Source organism: Oxyura jamaicensis, chromosome 3 (assembly GCF_011077185.1).
Source record: "Oxyura jamaicensis isolate SHBP4307 breed ruddy duck chromosome 3, BPBGC_Ojam_1.0, whole genome shotgun sequence".
NCBI classification, from domain to species: domain Eukaryota; kingdom Metazoa; phylum Chordata; class Aves; order Anseriformes; family Anatidae; genus Oxyura; species Oxyura jamaicensis.
This window is the reverse complement of record NC_048895.1, coordinates 92,008,459-92,021,679: the sequence shown is the minus strand read 5'-3', so window position 1 is coordinate 92,021,679 and position 13,221 is coordinate 92,008,459. Positions and strand designations below refer to the sequence as shown.

Below are 13,221 nucleotides of genomic sequence, written 5' to 3'. Positions count from 1 at the left end.
TTTTAAAAGCTTGTTCTGTGTTCAATATATGGCATAAATATAGTTTGATTACTTTTATGTTACTTCTGTGAGAAAGGCTTTCCTGACCACAGAAAGACAGAATAAGAACTTAAATGCATTATCAAACATTTCTATCTCAAAGTAACATATCTCATAGGTATATGCATGAGCTCTCTTCCCATGACAAAACTAAGGTGAACTAGTTTAGAACAACCCTCTCTCTCTCTGAAGACTGAATTATCTCAGTTTCCATCTGAATTATCTCACCTTTGGCACAGACTAAAAACATATAGACAAATACCTCAGCTCACCTGATAGATCACCGTGAGTCTGAGCACCAACATGTCCTAGAGAGGGTGCTAATGGTGGGTTTAAAATTCAGTGCTTTGGAGATTCCCAGTCTGAGGCTCAGTCCTTCAGATCCCACTGATTTATTTCAAGTGAAGTAGAAAATTCTCAATTCCCTGAGCACCACTCAAAAGGTACAGTACTTCTCTAAGGGCTCCAAAATTCTGAAAATCAAAACAAAGTTGGACACATTCAATGAAAAACACAGAATTAGTTGTCACATTAATATTTACCTTAAATGACTTAGGTAGATTCACAGCATCTCTGTGACAAAGTGTTAGTCTGGGTGACAGACAACTCTTGGAAGACATTGCCTTCCAAATTCTACAAGCTATGAAATAAAGAACTAACAAAAATAACAACATTTGCTACACAGTTCTGACACATTTCCTGTGCCCTGCAAGAAATACAAGTAGAATAGAAGAGCATGTGATCATCTGCTTAATCTCTAAAATAATCAATGTGCACAATAGAGCAAAAATGAGGATAAGGGACAAACTAAATGCTGGCATTTCTAGTTTTGAATGTTTGTGAGGTTACTGTATGGAACTTATGTAATAACAGCTTTCTCATCTAACTTTTTATTTTTATAATATTTTTATAATGCTACAAATTTATGAAGTACTACCTCCAATAACTTTTCTCCACCTCCAATCATCTATGATGGCTCATGGCCTGTGCACAGTAGTATGAACATGCTTTTATCAATGTAATAAAAAGACATTTGTAGCAGTGAATTTTACTAACAGCAAAACTGCCTTAATGCAGATAACTCAGCACAGTAATTATATTAATACTGAGCAAATTACTTCTGAGTGAGAATGGGAACTTTTGAGAAAGTGTTGGGTTGGAGTTGTGTTTAATTTCTTGATGACATACTGAGGTCTATGAGAAACTAGTTAAAACCAGTCTCTTCAACCCGTCAATGGAGAGATAAAAGGAACACGTAAACAGTGTTAATTGTTCTAACTTCTTTTCTGTAAACAAAGATCACTACACTGAATATATAGGTACCCTAGGTAGCTGTAGTGGCAAAAGCTAGGTATTTGAAGATGATGAATGTGCTACATATCTTCCCAGATGCCACACTAAGGTAACTTCACATAAAATTAAAAAAATATATATAATCTAATCAGTGGGGCAGGGTAATATGGCTATTTTAGCATAGCTTCTACCAAGTATATTGAGTTGGTAAAAGGCAACGTTTTTGATGTCTCATGATATTATTCCAAACAAGCAGATTTTCATTAAAGTAGCAAAAATAACTCTGTGATCCTCCACCCCCTGCCAAAGGCAACGTTCTGTTACAAATTGCAGGAACACGGGATTTGTAAACTGTGCAAAAACTCTCATAAATCAGAAGATGTTTTTCTATGATGGAAAGTATTAAGTAGGTAAAAATATCAGGCCTGCAAAATAAATGGTTAAAGTAAGCCAAGCACTCTGAATCTATATTAATAAGAATTAAGTGAAACCTTAATTCACCTCTTTTTCAGTATACATTTGATGTAGTCCTTAAAATTATTAAATTATTTTTTTCTTCTTGATTTTATGCACAAGAAGGTCTAATGAAAGACCAGCTATTTATTTCTTCTACCCTCATTATTCAATGTGTTGTTCCTTTCTATACTTGCTTAATTCTATTCAAATCCTTAACTTTTCTTGACAAAATTATGAATTTCCCACTTGGCTTTATGTGCCACTTTTGGATATAGTATGTGAATACCTCAGCAAGGTTAATAGTTTTTATTGTCATATATCTGAAGTTAAAACCATTCATAGCTCTTAAATAACCTGGGATGCACAAGACTTGATTTTGAAATTATACAGCACTTTGCATATTCAAGCACAACGCCTGATGATACAACTTGTAACTCTGATGAAAACCAGATCCCAAAATTTTTGTAAGAACTCAAGAAAATAAGAAACACACCATTTGTGGGCTTTTAGTTTGAGAAATTTGCCTATCATCATGCAAAACTCTACAGGTAGAGATATTGAAGGAGTATATAATCTATTCTATATCTATCTATATATAGATGAAACTCATCTGTGTGATCATGGGATTACTGAAAATAAAGTGACAGCTACCATAAATAGATTAACTTGATTTCCAAGTTGAGATATAGACTCAAATGGATTCCTGGGCAAATATTTTTAGCTGAAAATTTTTCTTGCACGTGGAAAAGCTAGTTTTGACATAAAAAGGTTCATCTTGCTGTTGGTACTGTAAAACTTCAATTTTCTGTGGATAACATTTTTAGTCTGATTTATATAGTGAGACCTCTTGTAAAGCTGTATCTACTTGGATGAAGGTGAAAGGGCCATTCAGGGTAACAGTGTCTCTGACAGAGAACTGCAATCACTATTCCTCGTTGACAGCTACAATTATCAGCAAGACAACAAATGGAGCAAAGGTCTACCAGATCATAGGCATCAGCACTATGAAAGGGTGCAGTATCTTGAACTACTCTTCCTGGGTCAAGGCTACTTCAGACTGCCTGCTAAGTAGGGCATTGGCTGGAATAACTCAATGCAGTGTTTAACAGATATGTCTTCTGTTTGAATACAATTAAATTATAAAAGATGACTGAATTTAGATTTCATATTCCCTTTTCAATTGTTGATATCAGCATGGACTTATAGAGAGTGAAACCTGAGTAAGATAATCTGGATTGAATTCTCTATCAAAAAGCTACTTTTCTTAACTTTGCTATCCTTACAGAGCATTCTAATCAATTGCTTTTGTCTCTACATGATGGATTTTAATATAGATCTATTAAAAAATGTACAATGTCCAAAATATCATACAGAATAAAGAAAAAAGCCCATCAACTTAAAGGATACTCTGAGGATATTAAGCTGAAATCATATATTATCACAAAGTAGTAGCATTCATTTGAATGAGAGTGACCTTGATCATCTTTTCATCTGAAGACATTATGAAAAAATGTTTTTTTTGGGAAGAAGAAGAAGAAAAAGAATAAAAACAGGAAAAAGTCATAGGTTGCTTGTCTAAAACCTCTCCACTGAATTTTTACAATGGTTGTATAGGGTTGTTATGAAGTTCAAGAAGAAAAAAAACGAGTTACTACTTGAGAAATTAATATGGAAAATGAATATGTTAAACCATCATGCAAAATAGTCTCACATTTTGTTCTCTTTGCAGAAGAAAATAAAAAGCCAGAATGATAAGAAGTCATAAACAAGGAGCTCAGCTCTTTGGTTCTCAAAAGCTTTGACTTATTACTGGTAACGCAGTGTATAGATCTTGTAATGCAAGGGCATATAGCAAAGGCATTCACTGTTTTTGTGAGAGCTTAAGTCATCCGTCATTAACTAGTGCATCCAGTGTGGCAAGAACAGTGTTAGACATGATATAAGCAGGTATTCTCATTTTTTATAATAACATTGCATAGTAACAATAAGAAGAAACTATATCTCAATTAAATCAATAAGGTACAGCAGCAATAAGAAGAAGCAAGAAACATTGTTTTAAAAATTAATTTTGCTCTCATCAGGGTACTGAAGCATTTCCATCATCCTACTTGTACATCCAAATAAATGTTGTAAAATATATCAGAAACTTTTGATCCTGTCTATACAGTATCTCGACAACTTCTTTGGGAATACACAGGATTTACAGAATCAACTACCCTGCCTCTTCTTTCATTTTTTTCCTTTTCATGTGTGAATATGTGTCCTTTACCACTACAGCACAGGTGTTATCTTTCTCCTGTAAAACTTTCTTCTGATGTACAGATCTGAAGTATGAAAGCCTGAAAATGTTTTCTCAAGAAATTTTGCTATCCTCTGGTAAACATCTTAGATTTCAAAGATAAATATTTTAGGAAAGGAAGAATTTATGTCTTTCAATAAGTACTAAACACAGCCTTTTATTATATTTTATATAAGCAAAACTAAACAAAACAACCTTTTGAAAGAGTGAAACATTTTTACTAGAAGTTTAGAAATCTGCATTTCTTATGCTGAAGTTCACAGAGCTTGCTTCTGACTGAGAATGAAAAATTTGTTCCAGATTTGTACAACTTGGACACATAATTCAGTAATTTTAAAATGTTCTACTGAATTATAGAATAAATGACCCAGTCAGAAAGGTTTCAAAGGGCGTTCAGTCAGGTCTCAATGAGCAATAAAAAGGACTGGGAAAACATAATTAGCTAACAACAAATTGGCAGATGTTGATTGTCTTTGAAGCCCTAATCTCTCTGAGAAAGTTACCCATATATCCTTTCTAACTCCATAGACCAATGTGGTAAAAAGGATAAGATGAGATACTTTTTATAACTCCTAGGTTCTAATAACTTACGGAGGTGACATAATATATCTATATTTTTAGTAGGGCAGAAAACTTCAGAATGCACTAGACTTATTTTTCTATCTAGCATCCATTTGTTATTTTATTTTATTTTATTTTATTTCTATTCTATGATACTGCCTGTATGAATGTTTTCCCAAACGACTTCATCTTCTTCCATTCCCGAGTCATTAAATGAAGTTCAACAGCAGTATAAAATAATTCAGGTTACATTTCCAGGAAAAGAAAAAAAAAAAAAAGAAAATGCATTAAGTAGGTTGTATGGAGAGGACTGATTTCCAATGGTGGTATCCCTATTTAGTCCTTCTGCAAGTTAATACAGTACAATATGGATAGCTTTTTAAGACTTCCCTTCCTCACCAGCTCATATTCTTCCTTCAAATATTAACAAATATTTTCTTCTCTCTAACATTTAGCTGTTTTTACACCTCTCCTCTGCCGTCATTTTTAACTTGTGACTGTATTATTCGACTCTTGCAAAACTTTTTAAACAAATTCTTAGAAAGATGGTATACAAAACACCTACTGTTTAACCTACTGTTAAATATAAAAAAATACATCATTGATGTAGATCAAATTGACATTTATTTAAAGAAAGGACATCACTTATTCATAATTTCAACTCTCAGATAATAACCCTTGATGATATTTCATGAGTATTACCAGAAAACTTAATTCTCATGATAAAAGGTCTTTTAACTGGTGCATCAATATATGTTAATTACCCTGATTCTGATGGTAACTTGGTTACTTTTCTAAATTCCAGATACTCAGCTCAGTGCTGGCTGTCCCCAGTTATAAGGAGACACAACTTGTAGGGCCTAGTGACCAGGGCTTCACACCTGTTCCTTCAGTGCTACCACAGACACAGTGATCTGTTTTACATGCACTCATGCACTGTCATTAACAACATGACCCAGTTTTGGAAGTCAGTACACATTCAAGTATAATGGAGATGTTATTGCAGGGTTATAGACTGAATGGAGCATGTGCAGTAAGGAATATCTCCCAGCTTTATGGCTATAGTATCATTGTTCTGAATGGATGTTGAGGATATCAGTGAGCTAGAAGAATATTTTTAATATTCTCTGAGGTGAGGTCATGCATACCACTCCTCCTAAAGTTCTTTCATTCACATGAAGATTTAAGATCCTGTTCAAACAGTGTGAGATAAGCTGTATGGGAAAGAAACAGACCCATGGTGCAAATTCATTTTCTGATAAAGTTTGTTAATATAGCAATATCTAATTAATTCTTTCAGTTAGAATGGCTCCTGAATACATGTAACAAGTCTGATAGACAAAGCAGTCCAGGAGTGCAATTTTTCTTCACCTGTTACTTTTCCAGGTGCCTGTCCTGGTGGTGCATCTCCATGGGGTCCGCTCCAGCAGGTGACTATGCACTTAGCCACTTGATGCTTTTTTCTGACTCTGCTTCTAGACAGCTATGAAAATTGCCTTCTGGCTCTGCTTCTAGATAGCCTTGAAAATTACTTCCCCTCTTAGACCAAACCTCTAACAAGGGAAGCTGTGCCAGTATGAAATATGAAGTTAAAAATTCTATTACAATGCTATCCATTCCACTATCTGATCAACATTTCAACAATGCCGAATGTCAAATGTTGCATAATCAGCCTCCAGAAATCATTATTTATAAACAGGCACATTGATTCTATTCCTAACATTTTTTATTTTATTTATTTATTTTTTTTGTAATGTGCATCCCTTGCGTTTACAATGCAATAGCCTACCTATTTAGGGCAATAAGCGTTTCCATTTTGGAGTGCATATATGATCTACTATTTCATGAAAGAAGGGAATTTTTAAAAAGTAGACAGTTCCATTTTAGAAAAAAAACAATGAAATCAATATTTATCTTGATAACACAGATATAAAGTTATGAACATTTTTGTGTAATTGTGTAAAATAGTATATTTTACTGTTTTAAGTACTGAAAACATAATGCAATAGTTTATTTTAAAGATCGAACTGTTCTATAGGTGAGGTCAAGCTACAAAAAAAAAATTTATCTCTGGTATGTCTCTCTCCCACTTTCTCTCTCTCTTTTCCTCCAATATTTTTAGTTTAGTTTTTGATTTTGCACATTGTTTTGATATTGAATAGAAGTTTTCTTCCTATTACAAGGTAAATGACTTAGTATGTGAATTCACCCCAAAAAAATGTGCTTAGTGGGTGACTAGTGTCTTGGAATTAACGACAGCACAAGTTAATTTCTGTGTTTTCTGATGTGTGTAAGTTTTCCGGACTTCAGAATAATGTCTGCCTTGGTGGATGTGGGGAATACATCGCACCTTTTAATGTAAGACCTAGCTGACTGTTAATTAAAATAATCATAGTTCCTTGTCACTTTCTCACAAATTAAGACGATGGATATTTATTTATTTATTTTTTATTAAGAAGACATAGTTTATTAGCTGTAAAGCTTCTCCCAAAATTGATGTGAAATATACTTTGTAGTTAGCACAGAACAGCACATGTAATTATGAATAATTTTTCATAATAATTTTCTGAAAATCAATAAAACAAATGTTTGCATAAAGAACTGTTTGCATTGACTTATTAACCCTTTTTTTTTTTCTAAATAGTTTGTAGACAAATATATTTTACAATGCGTTATTTTAATGATGTATTCTGCTTTTTTATTTTTTATTTTAAAATTTACTTAATAACTGTAAAAGAAGACTTCAGACAATAATAGTACAGGACAATGCTCTAAGACAGTATGTATTGAAGTTTAGCCTCAAAAAGCTTACTCTAGTTACCCTCAAAAAAAAATCAGTGTACAAGTGTGAAATTCATTTTATACACTTAGCCCTGGATCTCACATCAGCTATGGTAGCTCAGAGTTTTTTTGTAATTACTTAATTCAGTAAGGCATATAAGCTTTTCCTGAAATACTTATACAGTAAAAGCTATGTGCATAATAATTTATAATCATAGTTATACCAGTGTGCAACTGTATTTAAGTCAGAAGAGTGTGTTTTTCTTATCTGCATAGATGTAACATAGACTGACTAAAGCATATTTGTATAACTATATGCAAGATGGGTAAGTCAAAGTGTTTTACTGCAGTGGGACACTCAAACTGATGTGACTGTAACTTGCAGACAAATCCTATTGCTGTGTCATATGACCTTGGCTTGTAGAGCGGATGTACTACATAAATCAAACCATTTTTAAGGTAGCCCTTTGGAGAGGAAAACTAAGCTCATTGTATCTTGCTGTACAACACAAGCTTTGCTTGTAAGTAACTGTGGGATACACTGGTAACTGAAAACTACAAACCAGCCAGACCCCAGTCATGGGGAAAAGATGCCAGAGTAATAAATGTGTCTGGGATTGTGTATTTGGTGCACATCATCAATTTTGTTTATTAACTCTTATCTAGCCATGACAGAGCAAGAAATTTTGTGCATTTTGTGTTGTGATTAGGTGGACACTTCTGGGTGAATGGATAAAGTTCTGTTTGAGATTACTTTCTATGATGTTTCCAGCAGCAACATTTATCATTAATCAATAATCTCATGTATAATTTGAAGTTTATTTAACAAGGTTATCAAAAAAAAAAAAAAGCAAACAAAACAAACAACACCCCCCCTTTATCTTTAGGATATATTAAATAAGAGAGAAATATAGCAAATTATGCCTTGATCCATGTAATCACATGGTAATTCTATTAATGTGTCTGCCATTTTAAAGTGTAATAAGTAATAGTGTAAGAAATAGTGTAAGAAATAATTATGAAGCAAAAGAATAAAAAGCAAACACCCAGTCTCACTACAGATCTTTTTGTCATATGCAATAACGCTAAATATTTTGAGAAGCAACTATTTTTCTAAATCATATGACTTAAACGTTTCCAAAGTGTAAACATTCTTTTAATAAACATGAGTTCTTGTTTTTATCAGGAGCACTTATAAAGTATCACATATTTACCATTAAAACAGTTGACTTCTTTCTTTTAACTGAAATGTATCACACCTTACAGAAATAAATGTTTTGATTGCCATTATACCCCAATCTTCACACAGCTACGAAAGGAAACACTGCTGAAAATAATTATTTATTTTAAAACTCCACATGAACATGCTCCCATGTGTTAGCAAACAGAAATGCATGAAAACATATGAAATAGGAAAAAGCCCTGAGATGTGGCAGAGCTTACCTGACAGCTTCTCCGAAGATCTGCTGTTTAGCTGTCCAGTGCCTGTGAGACCCTGAAATAGTGAGACAGAATAAACTCAGTGTAACAATCATCTAGCCCACTACATTCACTTTTAACACATCAGGTTAAAATGACAACATACGCTTAATTAACTATTCAAAAAGAATTAGCATGCAACTCCAGCTGCAAGAGACTTTGTTCACATACTACTTTGTTCTCATCAAAAAAGTAAACCAATCACATTGACAAAAAGCCACTGTAAACAAAAAGACTGTATTTAAAGGATTAAGTTTTGTAATCCCTACCATCAAGTCATCTGGTTGGTTGGTTGGTTTGCTTTCATCAAAATTTAGGTTATATATTTGTTGTTAGCAAGAGTTGCATTACTATTATTGTTAATTTTAGTTCTGTTTATTACCTTGAGGGTTATATATTGTAGAATCATTTTGTTGTCACTAGTTAATGTTAATTAGTTGTTTTAATAACCTATATACCTATTTGTTATCTTTTGGTAGGTTTACTTTTTTAACTATCAGTAACTTAATAACTGAGAATATTTAACATTACTGTTGCATACGCAAAATTACAGAGTTACTATTAGTGTTACCTGTTTAACGTTTAGTCATCCTTTGAGTCCTGCGACATATTTCCTTAATAATCATCAGCCATCAAGTCTGATAGTCTCAAAAGAAATATCAGCCCTCTAAACTGCCTTCAAGGGCGGTGATATTTAGCACTGAAAATTACAAATAAAGTTTTTGAGGTTGAGTACCAACAACTGGGTAGTGACACTGATGATTTGTTTATCAAGACAAATTGATATATACTACAAAAATGCAGTCAACGCACTCTTCCGAGTGAAAACAAATAAGTGAATCTATGCAATGCTTACATGTTGAATGGGATATTTAATGTGCGGGGAAACTCAAAGGTTGAAGAACTAGCATTTAGACAGTCTAACAGTGGTAAGTGGTAATCTTACCTCTTTAAACTCCATTACATTCTCACGAGAGACATGCTAATACAAACAAGTCAATCAGAGTTTGTGTTTAGCAAGATCAAGCTTAGAGGATAGTTTAAAATCCATTTATTGTTCTAAAGCATTTTTTTCCATTAACATGTTATACATTAGTGGATACTAACCATGATTCATGTAACAGTTTAGTTTGTTAACTTTTAAATTATTTAACAACCAGAAGTTATTAATACAACTTTTAAAGTCTTACACAAAAAGCTTAAAACAGGCTTGGGTTCATTTTTGTAATTTTTATATAAAAAACATTTTTAGGCATCTCTTGAAAAAGAAATAAAGCAGGCATTTAAAGCTAGAAAACAAGTAATTCCAAATTTAGTTTGTTACAAAAGGTTTCAGCTTTATTGACAAATTATGGCAAACATATTTGACAAAATTATGGTTTCCTATTTAGAGAAGCTTACACATGGAACTTTATGTGATTTTTTTTAACAAATACAGGTTAAAACACTGAACAAATTCAGTTAGCTACATACATACAGTAGCTGCTTTTTTTCAACCCCATTAAAACAGCATTTAAAATTAAATTTACAAACTTAATATCGAACATCTTAATCTAAACTAACATATTAAAAAAGACAGGTTAAAACATCTTATCTACAACTTGATTATTGTCTGGTTCAAATGAAAAAAGGAAAAAAAAAAATCATATTACAGTCTTTCAGCAACCCTAAACAAAAACTCAGCCTTAGCTAGTATGTAGAGAGACTCAAGATCTGTAACAGTGTCATGCTTTTTAATTTACACACAGCAATGAATACAACCAACAGAACATCATCTTTGAATGGTTTCTAGACAATGCTTGCCAAAGTTTTTTTGTTTGTTTGTTTGTTTCTGTTTTTTGTTTGTTTGTTTTTAAAGTCCGTGTTATAAAATAATACTAATGCCAATGTCACTCCAACGTTATAAGAAATACAAGTAGTACATAGGATAATAATGAACAGTAATCCCTAGGATAGAAAAGAAATGGACTATTACTTGTCTTGTTGCTGTTTATGTGGAGACCACAGGCTATTAATTGTCTTTGAGATGAGGTCACAGATGAGGAGGACCTTCAATATCTACCATAGGGGTGTTCCCTGTAACCCCCTCGGGCTGACCTTGGAGGTGGTGCCTTTAGGCTGGAACGGGTGGTGGCCCATTCTTCTTGTGCTAAAAATAGAAGAGAAAAGATATGTTTTGTAAATATCTAAACTGGAAAGAATAAAGTGATGTCACCAGTAACGGTTGTCAAAATTCTTGAGAGTTTTGGTTAAAAGCTTTACAAAAACAAAACAGAGATTCTGTTGTCATTCATTTCTTTATCTTCCCACAAAAACAAAACAAATCAAAGCAAAATGAAACAACAACAAAATACCACCACCACCACCAGCAACAAAAAAAACACCACCAACAACAAAAAATCCCTACAAACATAAAGAAAACTAACCTACTTCTCAACATAGACATCTTGTCTATGTTAGGATGAAAAAACTCTTACTCTTTCACTTTCAGCAGAGAATGGATATCTAGTGTGGTGGCAGTACAGTCAGCTTTGAAAAAATCACTGCACTAGTCTGCAAGATCAGAATTTATTTTGTGTTTTGAGCTTCAAGCATTTAAGATAAAGAATCAATGTGAATAACATTTTATGCAACTGGTATGTTAATAAGATGAAAACTTGAATCATAAAAAGGTAATTGAAATATAATTGATTTTTTACTTCCATTTGAGACAGAAAAAAAGAAGAAACAAAAAAAGAAAAAATATGTAGGAAGGAAGCTACTCCATTAAGCTTTTGTTTTGCCAAATAGTTTTTATTTTGTATTATCATTAAATACTTTTTCTTTTTCTTAATTGGCACTAATGATATATATATATATATATAAATGATATATATGCCCAGAAAGAGTAAAATAAAATCCTTAAAACCTTTTCAATATGTACAAAGTTTCTATAAATATTTTTTTCACAGACAAGGTGTTTCTGGAAGTTGAGCCTTCCAATGGAGCAAACAGGAACCTACCTACAACTGTAGTCTAGCAGCTGAACCCCAAACTTCAACTGTTTTCCCTAATCAGCTACTGGATCTTTGAACAATTCCTGGTTTCGTCTTCCACTGACTTCAACTGATTGTACACACAGTGCTTAAAATGGACATCACAGAAATAACAGTATATCATCTCTCCTACGTCATACAGTGTAACATTTTCCCTGTTACAGTAGTCTTACAATATATCTGAAGTACAAATGATCACCAGGCAGCTTCAAAATCTCTATCCCTGCAAAGTTATGTGATAATCTGTGTATATTTTTGCAATGAAATATAGAAACTATCTAGAAATCAGTGCGGCAAATATTAATTATTGTCAATATATTGTCATTTTGTTAGTAATCTCTATGTTTGTATTAGAGATTTGTGTAGAAGATAAATGTTTGTAAAATATAAAAATAGAAGACAAGCCTTCTGATGCTAGTGGAAAAAGACCAATTTTTAAGACGCATAAAAAGCAGAGACTGAAAAGATAAGAGTTTAGAAGATTGGAAGGTGTCTTGAAGCCAGTGGAAAAGAGACAGAAACTTTCAAATTGACCATAAAACAGTATATTTGCTATTGCTATCGATAAAAATTTAATTGGTAGATATAGTAAAATAGGCTCCTTTCACTAGTTCAGAAGTAGGGATGTTTTATTTAATTTATAAATAGTTAACACAATAATGAACTGAACTACTCAGTCCTGAGCTACTGATGAAGGTTTGAAACATTTGAGGTCCTTTCCCCATCAATTAAAAAAAATAATTGCATCTATTTTTAAGAGATAAACAATTTTTATATCATGATCCATATAATTGAACAAAAGAGCATTTCAGAATATTTTTTTCCTGTTTCAGGTCTTGTTTCAGACTTTTGTTACCTCACTCAGTCACCCCAAGAAGCATTGAAATGAGTACTCTTAGTGTGTTGACAAAAATCCTCTATATGAAATAAATGTGAATGTTGCTGAACTCCCAGGAAGAAGGAGATAAATGGTGATCCAATGTGGGGCATATCAGATCTGGTAAATCATTGCAAAAACATTCCTTGCTTGTAGCTAAGAAGTACATATTTTTACTACATTATTGATGTTACTTGCAATTTTCTCATTTATTTGCTATTAAACCAAGCCAGGATATTCTTAAGTTTGATCAGATCCCTGAGGCACCTGTAGAAAAAATCCAACCCCAATTATATTTAATTTTTCTCCTCTCCTCTCCTCTCCTCTCCTCTCCTCTCCTCTCCTCTCCTCTCCTCTCCTCTCCTCTCCTCTCCTCTCCTCTCCTCTCCTCGCCTCTCCTC

At 33.0% G+C, this 13,221-nt stretch overlaps 1 protein-coding gene across 5 annotated transcripts in view; it reads right to left on the bottom strand.

The window, feature by feature from the left end:
- KHDRBS2 (KH RNA binding domain containing, signal transduction associated 2) overlaps nt 1–13,221 on the bottom strand; it is a 381,354-nt gene that overhangs the window by 22,885 nt on the left and 345,248 nt on the right. For 3 of the 5 annotated variants that reach the window (XR_004749880.1, XR_004749879.1, XR_004749881.1), the window contains exons 9-11: nt 10,884–11,057; nt 8,873–8,924; nt 312–512 (exon numbers count right to left, since the gene is read on the bottom strand). Coding sequence is in view for 1 of the 5 variants with exons in the window: in XM_035323018.1 (XP_035178909.1) it covers nt 10,960–11,057 (98 nt within the window). In the remaining 4 variants the exon portion in view is untranslated. Of the gene's footprint in view, nt 1–311; nt 513–8,872; nt 8,925–9,940; nt 11,058–13,221 lie in introns of those variants that run through there. The other 2 variants (XR_004749882.1, XM_035323018.1) reach the window with 2 other exon arrangements.